The sequence below is a fragment of the Andrena cerasifolii genome, chromosome 11, assembly GCF_050908995.1.
Source record: "Andrena cerasifolii isolate SP2316 chromosome 11, iyAndCera1_principal, whole genome shotgun sequence".
Taxonomy (NCBI): domain Eukaryota; kingdom Metazoa; phylum Arthropoda; class Insecta; order Hymenoptera; family Andrenidae; genus Andrena; species Andrena cerasifolii.
Window position 1 is genome coordinate 6,168,058 of NC_135128.1, and position 18,719 is coordinate 6,186,776.

The window sequence follows — 18,719 nt, forward strand, 5'->3', positions numbered from 1 at the left end:
TAGTCTAGTTCAAGTAAATTAATTCCACCTGGTAGTTTTTTCATCGAGCTTCTGTAACAATTCCGCAATGTTATTGTTCGTTGAAGCAATCGTGTGTTTTAAAACATTTCGGATAAAAAATATAAATTGCTGCCATGTACTTGCCGAACGTTTCGCACTGGGTACGGTGACTGAACACGTCTCGAGTTTGTTCGGTTTAATTGATTTCCATACGTTCCGATGCAGGGTAGATACAGTTGCGGACAAAAAAGTTGCCACTTTTTCGAACCACCCTACGTCTCTTGCTTTTTAATATCAACTCAAAACTGCAGTGTGTGCCTAATATGCATATTCTGAAAGAGAATTAAAAACTGTATAAAATCCAGTTACAGTTGAATTTATTTAACTAATCAAAAACACCCCTACGTAACATTAAACAAGACAACACAGTTTTAAAGCCAATAAAATGGTACTATTTACTTTTGAACATTAATAAAAAAAATCTATTATTTTGTGGGGCACCTTTTGCTTTTAGGACAACCTAAAAAGTTACTAAACGTGGTAACTTCTTTGTCAGCTCCAAAAATGTGTTATCCCGTTCGATGTCATATAACACTTTTGTTTGTCAGTTAAATAAATTCAACTATAACTGGGTTTTATGCAGCTTTAAATTCTGCATCAGGATATGCATATTAAACATACCACAGTCCAAAATGTATGCCAAAAAATAACAAAAATGAACAAATAAAAAAGTGGTAACTTTATTTGTTCGCTAGTGTACGAATGGAGGGGTGATAAAATTGTGTATTTGTATTGTTTCATCAGTTTTCATCCAAACAATTTAAGTGTAATATCCAGTGGGCTTAATTTTGTGATCTTTATTTTGCAAAAAATTACCAACCCATGGAACAACTCTTACATTATACCATTATTGAAACTACAGGAAATTTAACATACAGTCGAAGCTCGATAACTCGAAAACCTCTATAAGATGAAAATTTTCTTTATTTCCTTCCGCTCCGCTGTAAACATTTCTACAACTGGAAATAAAATTTCCTTAACTCGAACTATATTTTGCATGTTAAATAATGTATTTCACATCTACAACTCGAATTTAGAAGAACTCCGACCTCTAGAACTCGAAATTTCGTAGAAAGACGGTATAATTCGCAGATTTTGTTCCATCCCTTGAGATTCGAGTTATCGAGGTTGTAATATTAATTACGCTACTCACTGTTAAATAACCCCTTAAAAAAACATTGTAAAAAAATACCAAGAAATAAAATACACCCGCTACTTTTTTTTTTAAAAAATAAAAATCGTCAAACTAAATTCACTCCGTTTCAGATCGTAGGGGTAGCCTTCCGCATAAATACTTAGGCTCAAGCATTGTACGGGTCCCCGAAAAGGTCGACTGCTCCGTTTCGGAGGAACGAGAAATGGAATTTCCGCGTAATCAGTTCGAAAACGTCCTTCGCCGTGTTTCCGATTTCATAAAAAAAAACTGGCAACGCTTCCCCCGCAATTGTTATTCGAATAATTTCGAGTCTCTCGTGCGCCCGCGATGGAGCCACGCTCGGGGAGACTTTGACTCAGTTCCACTGGCTAAATCTATGATAATGGCTGCCAGGAGTCGCATCTACGATAATGGCTGCCAACTAGAATCAACTTTTGGGGAGCCGGCTCGCTATGACAGCCACGGAGAAAGTAGCATCGCGCCCACTTACGCGTGCGGCTGTATTTAATTGCGCGATCGTTTCGGCATTCGGTCCAGGATGTTTAAACGCGAGCAATGATTTTTCAATTAGCCGCGGCGATACACGTGTAGCGAACGGTAAACGAAATCTCGCGCGCACTGTGATTAATTTCGGCAGATACACGCCCTCCAGACGCGAATGTTGGAACCTCGCAACACCCTCGCGTGCATCCGATCCAAGAACTTAATATCGCGACGTTATTTGGAGCGGTTTCAAATGTTCGAGCCCGCGTGCCATTCGTTTCTTATTCTCCTCGGCAATCCATCATGACTCCGCGGAATCCCCCGTGACAACTGGCCATTAATGTATTTCGTGTTCCTAAATTTCTTGCGACTAACCCTTCTCTTACCCCCTTTAATCGTTCCGTTATCAGATTCCGGGATGAGCCGGAGCGAAATCACGACGCTTGTCAAAGCCCCCGTTCGGCACACACGGGTCGTTTATTTTCCAGCCTCTTAACGCGATAAGGAAGCAGAGGGGCAGTTGAAGAAATCTCTATGAACTTGCACTAGTGCTGTGTGCCGAGTGAAACATTAACGACCAGCCCCTTTTTCGCAGGGAATCCCGAAAGCAAACGCCTTCGCGTGTCGACGAAAAGCAGGCCCGACCTGAGGCCGCATATGTATGCAGCTAGGCTACCCCCAGCCTAGTCAGTCGAGTCTCGTTACGCTGTTTACCGCTCGTCAGGAGCTGGCGACTTAAAACGGAGCGTGGGTAGTGGCGAATAGCCTTAAAACGGCGCGGCGTGTAAAAAGAAGGCGATCGTCGGAGGGAAGTCTGAGGCAGGCGGCCGGCAAAAATAATCTCATCGATTTGCCTTGCGAAAGAAGCCACGCTGGTACACGTTCGGGTGACACGTTCTAAAGGGAGAGAGAAGGCCGTGCCGCGGAATAGGATGGCAGTAGGATCATCCTTTAAGACGACAGCTTTAATATCGGGTATGTTGGTGTATGTGTGTACAGGAGGAGCAGGTGGCAGCAATCGCGCTGGAGCTTTAAGAGCCGAGGGGTGGAGGCTGGAGAACGCATTTCCCGTCGGGTACTTGGATCAGCCGAAGAAGGAGGATCGTTTTCAAGGGAGCTCTCGTGCAACCTGTGCACGTTCTCCTTCTTCGTCAGTAACAGCGGGTAAAAGGCTAAAAGGGAACGGGCGAGGATGAGGCAAGTGGTGGTGCTGGAGCCGGCTGGCAGCGTTCTGGTGATCAGGCAGACTTCCCTCGGTGGTAACGTGGCTACCAGTAACAGCAATTCCAATGCCGGATCCAATAACGCTCACGAGACCCATGGGCTCGCCAATCACGCAGCCGTGTCCACGATTGCCTCCAATGATCACAATCAGAATCGCATCGTCGTCGTCCGCTCATCCTCGTCGACCTGCATGACCACCACGGTGAGTCGATTAATTCATTGCGCGACTGTTTCGTGCCCGGGGACGCGAATCAGATTTCGATTTCCTCCCCTGGCAGCGCACCCCCCCACCCCGTCTCTTCACAATTTAGCAGAACTCTCGTTCGTTCCACCGGCAACATTAGGTCCCTCTCTTCCTTCAACGCGCGGTTCCTTTGGCGCTTTAACGGGTCCTGTGCTTCTCACCAGGCCGACAATCACGCGTCCGCGAACGGCAACGTGACGGTGAACACCAACCTGAACGGAAAGGCCGGTGGTATCGGTAACAAAGCGTCGTCCAAGGTCGGAATTGGTGGCGGAGGCTCCAAGTTGAACGAGAGGAACGACCACCTCAGGAACGATCACAAGAGCCAAGATGGGATCGGTACCGGCGAATCGAACTCTGGATGTCGTCCAAGGACGAGCAAAGAGGCCGCTCACGAGAACGTCTCCTTAGACAGGAAGCTCGATGGCGCGGATCCCATCTCCGGTAAGTACTTCCGCCATTAGTTGCTTTTACCTTTGACAGGCCGGCTGATCCCGCCGTGAATTATTTATTCCTCCTACGGCAGCCACTTCTTCCGAGCCAATCGGACCCTTTGCTGTTTATGCACTCAGGGAGAATTACCTCGCGACACTCGCAGCGTCGCCCGGCCTTTGCCCGACAGCAGTCGCCGACAAAGTTACACGCGTCTTTATGGTGCACGCGTCTCGAGCTGTGTGCCCTCCGCGGGTCTATTACTGTATTTGTCCCCGTTGATCGGAAAGGGAACGGGGCAATCTGATTTTGGTTACGGTCGATAGACAAACCGTCGGCGGGAGTGCGTTTATTCGCGAAGAAATAGGACAATGTTTCCAAACGGCGAGTCTTTCTTTGTGCGAGGGAAACGAGCTCGATAAATGCCAGCAGGTACTCGCGGATCGATGAGATATTTCCTTTTATTATTCCCCGAACGGTTCGCAATCTTTCTTGCCGTTTTCGTTGATATTGGAAATGCAGCGATTCGAAAGAACACCTTCAGCACGGAACAGCCTTCCGGGATAGATAAAGTGCTCTAATAAAAGTTTCCGGCAATTGGATATCTCGTGACACGGTACGCCTCATTTTATGTACCAGTAGATTAATTAAGACGATAAAACGAAGCAAAAGTTTGCCGCATCCTGAATCACGACACAAAATGCTGTACGATTTTAAAGTTAGAAAATATGGGTAGAACTTCTTTAACGAACTACACATTCTGTTAGCCGAGCCTTCGTTGGAGTTCGCCACGTTTTAGCGGAGGGAAAGCTTGCGGGTAGCATTCGGGATTCTGTGCGTAACATCCACGGAATCCATGCCACGGGGCGCACCCTTTAATTCTTCCCCTTTAAGTCTCGCATTTAAATTTCAAATGAGGCTCATCGATCGAATTTCGTTCCGAATCAAAACTATTTAAGCCCGCATGAATTATACATAGTTTGTATTAACTTCCACGACAGGGGAAACAATTACTCCAACTTCGCATTAATGAATTTTTAACATCGCGTCGGGGAGCGGAAGGGTGGAGGCTGTGTTAAGCGTCTCGTGCATCGTAAATACATTTTAAAAAGCGAAACTCGATTACCTCGTAATTAGTTTCGTTCTCTGGTTTTGTTCGTATTGAAACACGCGGCTGGGGGTTCGTTCTGCTTCTTCATTACGTCAAGGTTGAGTCACTCGAACCAGGAATCTGGTTAAACTTTTGAGGGTAAAAGATCCATTACCGAGACCTCCTTGAAACTTTTTTTTTCCACCCGTCACACGAGAACTCCATCACGATCGTATAATTTTTCTCCTCGGCTCACGTTTTTCTTCTTTTTTTTTCGATCCTGTTCCATCTCACCCGTTTCGTTCTCTCCCCGTCAAAGGCCGAACATGCTTCTCTTCGTTTCCAAAATTGAATATATCCACGAGGAATGCATTCCGAAAAGAACTTCCACCAGCGTTGATCGGTGGCGAGTGTCAACGACTAGATGCGAACTATCGGAAAACACAGGGCGCTATAACCTTTCCAGCTGAACAATTAAAATGTTTTTTTCTTTTTTTTTTAGTACGAAGTACACAGGGGCACCGGTGTTCTCGTGAAAAGCTGGGAGCTATTTTCGTTTTCTAGTAACGCTAGCGCGGCGGAAAGAGGCTGGAGGAAAAATGTTTTGCTTCGAATCCACGCACGCAGGTCCGTGTATAATGCTTTTACCGAAACTAGGACAGCCGTTTCGATCTTGAAACCACTCTCTTCTCGACTCGCTAGAATTTTACGATACGATGAGTTTTTGAAACGCTTCAACGTCATGTATGCACCGTTGTCGTTGCTTTTTTTTCCCGCGGAACATCCGACGCGGGACAAAATTTCCTTCGCCCTCGGAACGGGAAGGGAATTGGACGGATGAGGAGCAAGCAGGAATAGTTTCGTGAAAGTCGATACTGGCATGAATTTCTATAGAATCCTGGCGGAGTTCACCCGGTATTAAGTAGGCGCAGGTAAAACGCAAGTTCCCTTGAGAGCTACCGTCAGATTACCGACAAGTTACGTCGCGACGTGGAACGAGATTTACGAACACGTTCATTGCTCGAGCGTGCCCTTGTAAATAAATAATCAGATCAAAGTGGAGCGAGTGGGTTGTACATCTCTCATTGACCAACGAATTGATCCGGTGATCAAAGTGGGATCGATCGCCTCGTTACACGTACGCTAAAGCTCGATGGTTTCCCTGGAATAACTATACCCACTCGCCGAACAAAGGGATATATTTCCTTTCCGGAAAGCACTGCTAAACTGGCTGTCTGCCTTATCGACTGGTGCCACTGGCTGGTCTGCGCGTTGCCGGGGCAGAGCTCGCAACCCTCCGCCGAAACAACCCCGAAAGAAGTGCACCCTGGCGGGTAAGCCCCGTTGGGGATAATTCCAAGTTCCGGCAATATCCGCCAGAGCGGCGATTCCGTCACCTTTCCATACATTCTTGTTCATATACATGGGCAGGGCACCCCCCACGATTTTTCTTCCCCCTCCCCCCCTCCCCCCCTCCCCCCCGAGCGAAAGCTCTTTCCGCTATTTCTTCCCCTTTATCGATCTCTCTAGGATCTGGTGTTCTTGCGACCAAGGACAAACCAGCCGAGCAATCGCCGCGGATCTTAGATCGTAATTTAGCCGGTGCCCGCTGGTAGACGACGACTGATCGTTGGAATTTAGTGGCTGGTAGCTAGAAATTACTATCCTGTGCGAGCGTAGGAATGCATCCCCTATCGCAGGGCGTCGCTGGTTGGCTGCACCGTGCACATATACGCCTTCTACCTACGACTATCCTAGCCTATCCCCGTCTATCCTGACCTATCCGATTGCCGCTGACTAGAGTAGGTATCGACCCCTCGAGGAGCTAGCTAGCAGCTACTCTCTTCTTTTCCACCCTCCCGGCCGTCCCTCTCGTTTCCGTGCCTCTTCCTGTTCGTCTCTTCCTCCGCGGAATCCTGCCGGCGCCTTTCTTAATTCCTCTCCCGTCCCTTCGATACCTTCGCTACCTACGTGTTTCACTTTTACGTCCGCTCTCCGCGCACGCCTCTATTCCGCTCTCGTTCATTTCCCCGAGGGGATCCTAATTCGGGACCCGTTGCGTTTAACGACGATAGACTACGAGTTAGCCGTTAAACGCGATTCTCGTGGTCCCTGGCAGGAAGTACCGAAGCAACTCGACGAATCCGAGCACGAGCTCCTTCAGACCCGGCGATCTTATTGATTGTCTTAGCTTTCCTGCCGTCACGCTCTCTCTCTCTCTCTCTCTCTCTCTCCCTCTCTCTCTCTTTCTCCCTCTCACCCTCTCTCGTTCCCCGTTCCTCCTCGTCTAGCTTGCACCGGAACACTTGCACACAGAGCGACGCTGCTTCTCTCTTTCTGTCCCCTTTTGGCTTGCACTGGAATAGGTACACAGGAATTCTCTTTCCTGCTCCCTCTCGCTCTCTTCTTCCCTCTCGCCGAACCCCTCCGCCCCCCTCCTCTATCTCCGTCCTCGAAGATTCTCATTCCCAGTCGTCTTCCTCTCGTTCCTCTTGTTTTCTCCTCCTGCTAGCTCCGCGAGCTATCGTCGTAGGCGACTAACGACCGGCGACTTACGTGTCCGGCTAACTTTGCCCCGTGTTCGACGAAACGGGGGACCGATCTACGTGATAAAGGAACAAGAGAGGCCTGCCTGGCTGTGGGATAAAGGGGCAAGAAATCGGTGGGGGGGGGAGGGGAGGGGAGGGTGGGAAGGACGACAGACAAGGAGGGCAAGGTGCATGGAAAGAGAAAAGAGGGAGAGGGAAAGGGAGAGATAGTTGGACAGGGGCCTTTGCCAACGTTCTATTTAAAGCCGTGGGGGTAGCAGCAGCTAGCTGACTGGTAATTTACGAGCTTATACCAAAAAGTTGGACACCTTGGGGATGGCTCCGCACTTTGACACGTGACCCAGTTTTATCGAGTTACGTAATTGATCGCTTCGCGCCTGCCCGGTTTCCACCGCGAATTCTACCGGGCCGAACGAACCCCCTTTCTCTTTCTTTCCCTTCCTCTTTTGTCATTCTACCCGTGCCATTTGTTTTTATTCCCCGCTCCCAGCCTCTTTGCCCGTCGTTATCGCAAGCTTTCCTCCCCCGTTGTTCATCCTCTTCGGCTCTTCTGCCACCGTTCCTTCCCTCCCGCCCGTTTCATTTTTCGCCGTTCCCTTCCCCTTTGTTCAGGGTGAACTTGCCAGCGATCCCGGCAGGCAGTAAAATCTGATTAAATTTATTTAAGTGACTTGATAAAGGCCTCGTTTGTACGACTGTACAGCCGGCAATACAATCGCGTGAACTCGAATTACTTCTCCGTTCTTTAAGGTCGCTAGATAAAACGACCCCGGGGGGATGAGCGAGAGCGACGGGTCTATTTATGTCGCATTTAACACATGAAGAGACCTTTGGGTTATTAGCCCTTTTGGCTTTGCGTGCTGACCTAAATAACGTTCGGCTGGGAATTCATGCGACTCGTTCATCTTCGAAATGCTGTTCTTTGACAGTAATCCTTGCCGATTAACAGCGTTTTTCGGACAATCCGGCCGCGGTTCAGCCCCGCGGATTACCGCCGCTCATAAATCCCCCATTACGAAACAATTAAAGCCCCTTGAAAGAACAATCGTTGCTGGCGATTTATGGTTGTTGATTCTCCCCTTCGCAGGGGGGGAACTTTCGGGTATCGAAACGTTAACACAATGGCATTCTCAGAGCAGCCCGCGCTCCGCGTTCTTCTATGGCCCGAACAATAAATCTGTCGCGAACGAATTCAGCTGTGTGTAACGTTCCATTTCGACGGTTAGTCGCAAATCATGGGCCCGCGGAGCGTACGAGTAAACTCGGCGCGATACCAAAAATTATTTGGCGGTCCGGGCTCGGAGAAACAATAGCGATCGTTTCTGACATCTCGCCGGTGGTAGGCAAGGCAATCGTCCACCTCGCGCGTCCCACTTATACATTCTGTCAAAAAAGGACCGGGAATTGGTCAATGAGACACAAAATATGTATTATTCGTCCAAATTTATTGGAGCCCCTTCAAAGTAGGCCCCTTTCGAAATAATACACTTATGCCAACGATGAACCCAATCATCGAAACATTTTTTGAACGCATCTTTTGGAATCAACTTCAGTACTCGCCGCGAATTCTCTTTTATGTCATCTGTCGACTGAAAACGGGTGCCTCGAAGTGGTAATTTCAGTTTTGGAAAAAGACAAAAGTCGGCCGGAGCCATACCAGGGGAATACGGTGGCTGCTCGATAAGATTTCTTGAGATTTTGGCCAGAAATTCGTTCGCAATAATAGCCTTGTGAGATGGTGCGTTATCGTGGTGCAAAATCCATGAGTTTTCTTTCCACAAATCTGGTCTTTTTCGACGAATTTGCTCTCTCAAACGCCGCACAACGCTCGGATAATATTCTTTATTTACTGTCTTACCTTGTGGCAAGAATTTCGAGTGCGCAACACCGCGGTAATCGAAAAAAAAACTGTCAACATCACCTTCGCTTTTGATCGACTTTGACGTGCTTTTTTCGGTTTCGGCTCAATTGGAAGGCGCCATTTCGAAGCTTGTTGACTGGTTTGCATGTCAAACTCGTAAACCCATGTCTCATCACCAGTTACAATGCGTTTTATGAATGTGGGGTCGGAATTGACTCGTTCTTACATGTCTTCAGCGACCTTAACGCGATTGAGTTTTTGCAGAAAATTCAGGTCTTTCGGCACTAGTCGCGCGGCAACGCGTTTCATGCCCAAACAATCGTTTAAAATGGTACGAATTGATTCGTGAGACACAGAAATTTCGGTGGCTATCTCTCTCAGACTTAAACGACAATTTCCAGCCAACATTTCCTTTACTTTAGCGATGCGAAGTTCAGTTGAAGACGTTGATGGCCGACCAGAGCGAGGCAAATCTTCCACCACATCTCGACCGCTTTTAAATGCACTGTACCACTCATACGCGCGTGTTTTTGATAAAGTCGATTCACCGTGAGCCTTATGTAAAATTTTCAGCGCTTCGGCACACGAAATTCCATTTGCAATGCAAAATTTCAGACAGATTCCTTGTTCGATATTTTTATCCATTGTAAAAATCGCAAAACACACTTGAGATGAACTGACACAATGGCGCACTGTAAACAAACTAAATGACAAGTGACGTTCAAGCTCCGCGTGAGTGTAGAGGACAGTTGTGCCAACTTAGCGACAAAAAGAATTTCAACGATCCCTTTAAGCGAGCTTTTTAAATGATCGACTCCCGGTACTTTTTTTGACAGAATGTATTCCCCTGCTTATCCAGAAATAAGGCCACAATCTTCGCCGAGCCGAGCAGCCGAATGTGTCAGCAGGCGAAACGTGTGTACACGTATATACGTCGCGGACCGTACGGTCCGAGGGGGTGGAAAAAATCCCGATGAATGGAAGCACCGGGCTAGAAAAACTGAAAAGGGGAGAGAACATTTTCATCCCATTAGCGGTGACATCGTTACCCCCGGGCAGGAAATAAAGGAGAGAGTAAGCCCTGCGGATCCGCTCGATCCGAAATAATAAACAGGACTGTCAATAAATCGACGCTGCGCGAGGGGTGAGTTGCCGAGGGAGGAGAGGGTTGTCCAGAGATCCCAGGCTTATTTCATTTCGTCAGCAGGCTCCTCGTTACGAGATCCGCTCAATTACGAGTTCCTGGATAAATTACGAGCTTATGCGAGAAAATGTACGACCCCACCGTGCCGTGCACCCACATCCCCTTCCATCTGCTCGACTGCACATGCTCCACGCGCGTGGGTATCTGTGTAAACAGACCGCACACCCTCCCAAAAGCCTAATTCAGACCTAACGGGTTATGCACGCGGATTCACACGTACAGGGGGTGAGTCGCGTGTGGGCGTGAAAGCGCCGCTTAAATCCATATAAATACGTGCCCATGAATCCATCCATTAATCAGATTCGCGATAGACGGGAGGAGGGGTTCTCGGGCCCGACGCCCGAGTGATTTCAACCCCCCCGCACCCCCGACTCCTGTCCGCTCTTTTTCTCCACCCCCCGTTTCACTCGCTCTTTTTTTTTCCCCTTCGCCGATACCTATAGAGGGTCCGTTTGCCAGGGGTCACTAGGAGATGGCAGCACCTCCATTAAAATTCGACGCGAACCTTCTGCGAGAATCCGATGTATGCTGTGTCATGCCCTGCTTATAGTTCTGTATAGCCTACCTTGCAAGTCTGCAAAGGTACGGCTGTCATTGTACGTGTGGAAAATACGTGTATAGGCGCGAAGGCAGCCGGTTATAACCTACGACGCCGTAGGTTGTGAGTGGAATATGGTTTAGGGGTCTGGGGATGAGGAGCCTGGCCTGCGCCCCTATGTCCCGAACGGCCGAATCTGCTCGACATTTTTCTCCTCGACGTTTTTTTCTCTCCCCTGGAGACTACGTGCCTCTCTTTCCCTTCCTTCCCTCCCAGCTCGAACGATTTCGATTTGTTAATCGGTTAGAACGCTCGAACGTTAGCTGCGCCACTTTATTCTTCCGAGGCTCCTGCGATGGACGCAAATATTGATGGCGGCTCGGGAGGAAAGTTCTCTCCCCTTTGGCGATAGGAAGGACGTCAGGTGTTCGATAAATGCTGAATCACTGCAATTTTGCATTTTTAAAGTCCTGCCCTCGGCCGTCCTAGCCTATATCTCCGGTAGAACGGCCAAGATTCCCCCGGAAAGGAGCGCCGCTTCGTTTTTCTCCCCGATCTCGACAGCGTAAAGCCGATTTATCGCCGAACGAGCGGAGCGCTTTCCAGCTCGTCCTAGTTAAACTACCTCGCTAATTAAAAAAATAGAGGAACGAGTTCCTCTATTTTTCGCACCGCCGCTCCGCGCGCGGCCGCCGCGAACCCGTCCTCTTTTTCTTTTCCCCTGTCCCGGATACTTTGTGCTCGCGTTCCGCGAGCGCTCCCGGGGCGGGAACCCAAAAGCCTCGTAAATCCGGAAACGAGGAAACCGCCGTCTGGAAAAGCTCGGGACGAAAAGGGGGATTCGTTAAACGCCCGTGCAGGAATTATCTCTCGCGCGGTTCTGCTTCTGAATGCCGCAGAAGGTCGGATAACAATCGATTATCGCGGCTCGACAGCACTCCGGGGCAACACTCGGCTCGCAGCGTGCAGGATGATCCCGGGGTTGGAGCGGGGCGGCCGCGTACTCTAGGTAGAAATGCACGCTTAGGCATTAATTTGCATCCTCGGTAATCCTTAATTTACAACTCCGCCGGAGTTTTCCAGAGGGTAGCATCGGCGAGTTCTCCGCGGAATTGGCTCGGTGTGCACTAAACACGCATACACCTTGCCGCCCGCGTCGAGCGGAAGCACGTAGAAGCGAGCGGGGGGGTGGGTGGGGGTGGCGTGGTGGGACAGGCTCTAGGGGTAGAAGCAGGGCGCGAAGTGGGGAGGTTGTTGGATGTTGAGGAAGGTGCAGCGGTCGGGGGCGGGCGAGGGGGAAACGGGGGGGATGAAGGAAAAGGGATTCGGCAGACAGGGGCTGTGGCTGGGGCTGGATAGTCGGACTGGCCTCGCTGGTGGGGGTTGGGGGCTATGAAATGGCGGAACAGCAAAAGGGGTAGGGAACAGCGGTGGTAGGACGAGAAGAGGGGCGATGGACGGAGGTCGAGAGTCGCGGGTTGGCTCACTCTGCGGCTCCCGCCGCTCGGGAGCAGACACGCGGGGCCAAAGACTAATTTGAACCTATTTTATTAACAAAACAAAAACATACATATTTGTAAATAACACTAAATAACACGAAATACACGAAACGTCTCCTAAAGTCTCTCTTACCTATTGTAAAAGAAAACAACTCTTAGACCTTCTGTAAAAAAGAAAATAACGAACACGGAACGCAAACGGCGTAAGTAACCACTTCCAGTCCCTGCGAGCAGCGTGATCGTTACGAAGCCTGTAAACGCGACGGAGAAGGACACGAGTAGAAGCGAGAAGTAAGGGAGGAAGAGGGAAAAAGATCGTCTATTTTCTCAAGTTACCGCTGTCGCAGAGGAAAAGGCGCGCATGTGAGAAAGAGAGAACGAGAGTGAGAGAGAGAGAGAGAGAGAGGGGGAGAGAAAGAGAGAGCGCGAGAGAGCGAGAGAGGGAGAGAGAGAAAGGGAGAGAGAGAAAGGGAGAGAAAGGGAGAGAGAGAGAGAGAGAAAGGGAGAGAAAGAGAGAGAGAGAAAGAGAGAGAGGGAAAGGTTGGAGTGAAGGAAGGGAAGAAAGGAAGCAGGAAGCAGGAAGCAAGGAGGGAAACAAAGAGGAAGTGAGGACAAGTACGCGTGAAAGGGCGATCGTAAAACGCGTCAGCCACGGGCGAATCTCTTTTTTAAGTTCTCTCTGTACTCTGTGTGACCTTTACATTATTTTGTCCCTCTGATAGGGACAGGTTCAGTGTTGTAACTTAGGATATAAGAAGAATAAGAGCTCCGGAACGCACAACATTAAGAGAGGGTGGAGATAGAGAGGACAAACGGAAGAGAGATTGTGTGTGCGCGCGTGTGTGTGGCCTGCGAGAGAGATAGAGAGAGAGAGAGAGAGATTCGGAAAGAGACCGAGGACTGAATTGTAACGAAGGAGAGTCGAGGAGGCAAAGAGGAAACACGAGGATCGGCTAGACGAGAAGGAGAAGGGAAGGACGTTGACGAGAGAAACGGTCCGGTAACCCCACCTGGGCATACCACACAACGGGGCCCCTGCTTTTTATACCAGTACGAAGAGGCATCAGAAACGTACAGGAAGTGAAGGAAGGGGGTGAACGAGAGGAGCAAGAGGAGGTGGTGGTTCGATCTTATCGTGGTATCATTCCCATGCGTCCACCTCCACGTGTGTTGCCCGTATGTCACGCTGAAGGTACTTCCGAACGCGTGACTTTCTCTCTGTGATTCTCGACTTGCTTCTCAACCGACCGGCATACACAGACCGCGAGCCAGGGGCAGAAGATTTTAAAGGACAAGCTGGCTCGCGTACACGATCCTTCGGGGGATATGTCCTGCCGTTCTAAGAGGAACCACCAGCCACGTGCACCAGCCTCACGCAGAGGGCAACGCGAAGCGAGCCGTGTTTCCAATCTGGAGCCAGGCAGCAAGCTCTCCTGACAAGACGAGTGTCCCCGTAGCTTGTCACGCTCGAGAATCGAAAGCACCGACCACCGTCGAGTCGCCATATCAGTCGCACGCTCGTCCAAGCACATGAGGAGCCCAAAGATGCCTGCGAGAGCACAGCAGCGTTCGCGTTTCACGTATGTTCAGGGACGATGACGAACGGCCACGATCGGTAAGATCCAGGAAGCGGTTGCTCGAACGAGCGCCACGGAAATGGCGGGCTACAATCACTCGAACCCTCAGCGTGTCGTTTATCACGCGACCTACCCGACGCCGCTAGCACCAAGTGAGTCCTTATCCTAGCCTCTGATGGCCAGAGTTTTAGATTTTCTCTATGCAGCTTGTCAAGGGGGTGGTTCATAAATCGCGCTGCAGTCGGCTACGTTTTACACTCCCTCAGATGGCTTTCCATATCCACTATTACTATTTGCTTCACTTTTTCTTTCGTTACCTAAATTCTTAGAGAGCATGATTCCAACCCCCGAAGCCATATCTTTCGGCTTGCCCGAATTGAACGCTGCATGGTTCAATTCCTTCGTTGAAATGCGTCTAACACGGTTCCCGAGGGGTGAAAATTCATAATGTGCAGTAGGTATTGGCAATAAATTTTCATGGAAGTGGGAAAACGCAGCTGCACTACCAGCGATATCAATAACGTCCTGGGCAAATCTGGGGTGGCAAACTGGAATATTTCAGCCGACGAACGGCCGTTTCCTTAATGTTTCGAAATGCCAATACGAGAAATATATGTGGATAATTTGTAACACGAACACAGTGGGGGCACGGGATCATTGGCACATTTTTCTACACTCACGGTTCCCGGCTAATAGTTCCCAATGAATTGCCGCACGTGACTTAGAGCATTGAATCACTCTGTCGAAGTGTCTCCATGGCCTGTGTTTTCCAAACACATTAAATACACGTATTGGAGAGGTAACGTTACGCACGTGGAAAGTGTATTATTTTTAGGACCGTCGTTTTCTTGCTCTTTGCACGGTAGCTGCGTTAGGATCGATAACAGCTTCGATCCGTTGTATATAAACACGCTTAATGATGTGTTATGCAAACGTCTAAGCTATCGTCGAAATAAACGTGTAAGCACGAATTACGGTAACTCGCGTGATCCGCGAAAATCAGATTGCTGGCCACTGCTCGAGTGACAGAGTGAATAAAAGTCGGCGTAACTGTAACACCGACTCTGTATCATGTCCCCTCGTGCACAGGACACTGTTCTCCGGAAAATATCGTAGAACGTTGGCGGACAGTATTCTCATCGCATCTTCGTTCGTCTGTTTAGATGGGGATCCGATAAAACTCCCGGAGAATTTGGAAACCTTGCCACGAGCTGAACATTTTCCAACCCAGAGGCACCGATGGAACACCAACGAGGTGAGTTGTGGAATATCATCGTGGTCGTACAAACACTCAGCTTTATGGTAGTTAGAAGAAGCAGAAAGTCATGATTTCGTGTTAAAGTAAAAAAGCTCGATGTCGGGAGTACGTTGACGATAAGCTGTTCGGTGATGGAGTTAGCGAAGTCTACTCGGTACATTTGCACGGAATTTCAGTAGGCAGGACTGTAAAGTAAATAGCGACGTCGCAACGGCGTTGGTGGCTCGTACGTAGGGTCGGTGGTTAGAGAGAGGATAGATGCTGTTCGTCCGTGTGCAAGCTTGGCATTGGTGTGCAGGGGTGCACATACCAACACGTGGAGCACCGTGCACTCGTAGGTGTACCGATGTAGTCCACTGCTACTCTGACCCCGGTCGGCCTCCGATCAATAGCTGGAGCCAGCTAGAGAGCTCAGCCGAGCCGAGTTGAGTTTTCAGTTCCGCCGAGTCGAACCCAATTGCGAGCCTATGCCTGACCCGACTATCGCGATAAGTCCTTTTCCCCATCTGGCTCTTTCCCTTTTTCGATCTTCGATCCTCTATGCTGCCCGTCCCGCTCCCTTTCTCCCGAGCCGCCCTCCAAGCGGTACCGGAAATTAAGGGCACCCAGTCTCGCAGGAAGATAGTCCCTCTTCGACGGCGGTTCGTGCAACTGACATCAACTTTTCTTCTCCCTTCCCCTTTTTCTTCTTCTTCTTTTTCCTCTTCTTCTGTTCCGCTACGTATTATCTTCCAAAGTTTCATCTCACGGTCCAGGGGAAGTTCTGAAACGATCACTTTCTCCGTCGCTTCGATTTGTCCCATTCAAGACCCCCTGGTTTGTGTCTAATTGATCGTCGAAGCCTGAAGTTGAAGTGGGAAGTCTTCTCTTGCCTAGCTTATTTATTGTGGTGTAATATGCATCGCTAATGAGGTCAGCCGGGAGCTCGAGCGCTGCATCGTCTTTTCATCTTCCACGTCGTCCAAGTTTCCCCGTCGGCGTAACTTCGCTGTAGAATTAGCGAGATCATAAATATGAATGAATCCGTCGTTATTCCGTAGCCTTGGGAATACGAAGCGGGACGAAGTATCGCCATTGATATTACTTCAATTCCTTTTTTCGTTGAGCCCCCCCCCCCCCCCAAGAGCCGCCCGGAAACTGATGAAAACCCAGCGCATCAGCGATTCATGCCCGCGAAACTATTCATAGGACGAAGTTCGTGGCAAGTTAACGTAGCAACTTTTGCGGCGCGGGCGAAGTTTAAGCCCTGGTGACTATGCAGTCGGAATCCTTTGCCCGGATACACTTGCCGCGATCTTGTTTTCTCGCCCTGTTCGCTTTCTTCGCAACCTCTTTACTCTCAGCCACTCGCTTCAACTTCCTCGGCGCCATTTTTCTTCAGATCTCTGACAGCATATGTGAGCACGTCATCAGCGGACTTTAGATCCACTCATCTTTTACCGTTGTCCATGGAAATTTCCGACATAGATACGCTGCAACGAGACAAACGAAGCATGCAAAGTGCCCGAGCGCGGCGCAGTGGATTCGGACCGCCCTTAGTCAGCCACCGGTTCCACGAGATTCGACCGATCGTCGAATCAATCGGGAATTGAATTCCAGTCCGTCGTATCGACTGTACCGGCCGTCTATTGTTCGGAATGTGTCGAACTGAATTTTTATTGAGTCGTTGCCAAATTCTAAGTCGTTATCGGAGACAGGCCGTAATCGAGTCTAAACTTCAAACGAGCTGAAAGTTGCTGGATGTTCTGTTCGCCGAAGCAAATCAATTTCGTCGCTGATGGCAGAATTCTTCCGCGGAAACTTTTCCTATTAACTTTTTTAATAGCCACGATTATACGGAGCAGGAATTTATTGCCCAGGAGGGAAAAAAAAGGAACGTGTGTTGTTTCAGACTGCCCCATCGATTTTTTCCTTGTCTGAGAACTCCGGCACGTTTTTCGTATTGCCGTTCTCCACTCGCATCCGAACTTGATGCCCGTTAACCGGCAAGACTTCTGTCGTGCTTTATTCGCTCTTATTACCCTTGCCTGATGAAATCCCATTTGTAACGCGGGGATGTATACCGGGTGGGGAATTATAGTAATAACTTTTAGCACATACCTAGCGAAAGCACATCATTTGTTTAGCACTTTTAGCATCAGTAATGAGACCTAATGACGTTGATTTATTAACTGGTGTCCGATGCAACGGTATCTGGAGCACGTAACAGTATGCCGAGCTCGCTGTGTTTATCTTTGATTTGAAAAAGCTATCGATCGCTCCATTTCCATGCGATTTGCAGAGTAGTGTGGCAGGGGATTAGCAATTTTCGATTGATACGGGGCTGATGTAAAATCTTGCGTGCACGCTATCGCTCGCACTACGCGCGTTCTTATGCCATTCCCAATTACAGCCTCACCTCTCACTTTACACCGGCATAGGCCTCCGTCAGTTTTCTCTGATAACATTTCGTTTAATTGATGAGCACACGAAGCCGCATTGCCTATCTGTAAGCGGAAATCAATCCGAAAACAATGTTTCTGTTTGCTTATTGATTTCCGATTGCTTGGGAGCATAAATGCATTGAATAGCTACAGTTTACCCTCGGCACACAATGACAGCCGGCGCAATTAAACGTTAGTTTGCACTGTCAGTAACGCAATTTCCGACTCGACTGTTTTTCGGTAAATTGTATTCGGAGACAGCGTCGAAATTGATTTCGGTAAATACGGTCATTATTATTATACAGTCAATATTAGCTCATTTTCGTCTGCGCTAATTTCAAGCGTCCCAGATAGATCGAGGAAAAACCATTGGCCGCCCGAATTCGATAAATAATTCCTCGCCACTCGTAGTATTCGAGAGGTCGAGAACAAAAAAGAAAACGCCCTTGTTTCAGTGTCGTCAGCCATCGAGGAAACTCGCAAGCATGTTTTCACATGGTTGACAGGAATTTCTGACATTCCTGTGTCGCGTGTTCTTGTCGCTTCTCCGTGTCTGACTGAATACCGTCTCATACTACTAGCGATTCTGCACTCGTAAAGCGCCTGGGAAGTATGTACTTATGTACTCTCTATAACCGTTCCTGCGGCATATATCTGTAACTATGGGCACTCCGTTAGAAGTGTATTATTCTTATGCGATGCTTATAATAGCCACGCCGCAATATTTCCGTCTGACCGCGAACGGACTTACACTACTGCCCGGCCATGAACGTCGCGATCTACAGTCGGTATCCAGGCTGCAGTATGTTTGTAAATATTGAAAAATGAGACTTGATATTTCCATAATTCGTATTCCTATCGATTGCACGCGTTCGATGAGACTCTTTGGGTGTCCGTCGTAAACAGGGTGCGCCGAAAGGAGGCACCATCTTCGTTCTGGGTGTCGGAAGGAGGGTCGATTTATCGGTCATTTTGCATTCGTAAATCAAGGGGAATACATCCTTTCCGGTAAGACACGAGACAGAAGGCGTCTCGTTTACGTATCCGCTAAGCCGAATGCAGGAATCTATGGGCTCCTCTATCGTATCTTGAAGGATCTATACGTTGCCGGCGCGAAGAGT

At 48.9% G+C, this 18,719-nt stretch overlaps 1 protein-coding gene across 5 annotated transcripts in view; it reads left to right on the top strand.

Moving 5' to 3' along the window:
- Positions 1 to 18,719, top strand: part of Camta (Calmodulin-binding transcription activator) — a 43,375-nt gene that overhangs the window by 10,636 nt on the left and 14,020 nt on the right. For 4 of the 5 annotated variants that reach the window (XM_076823134.1, XM_076823132.1, XM_076823133.1 and 1 more), the window contains exons 2-4: positions 2,699 to 3,125; positions 3,332 to 3,611; positions 15,081 to 15,172. In XM_076823134.1, coding sequence (XP_076679249.1) covers positions 2,892 to 3,125; positions 3,332 to 3,611; positions 15,081 to 15,172 — 606 coding nt within the window. In that variant the 5' untranslated portion in view covers positions 2,699 to 2,891. Of the gene's footprint in view, positions 1 to 2,698; positions 3,126 to 3,331; positions 3,612 to 12,337; positions 14,070 to 15,080; positions 15,173 to 18,719 lie in introns of those variants that run through there. The other variant, XM_076823136.1, reaches the window with a different exon arrangement.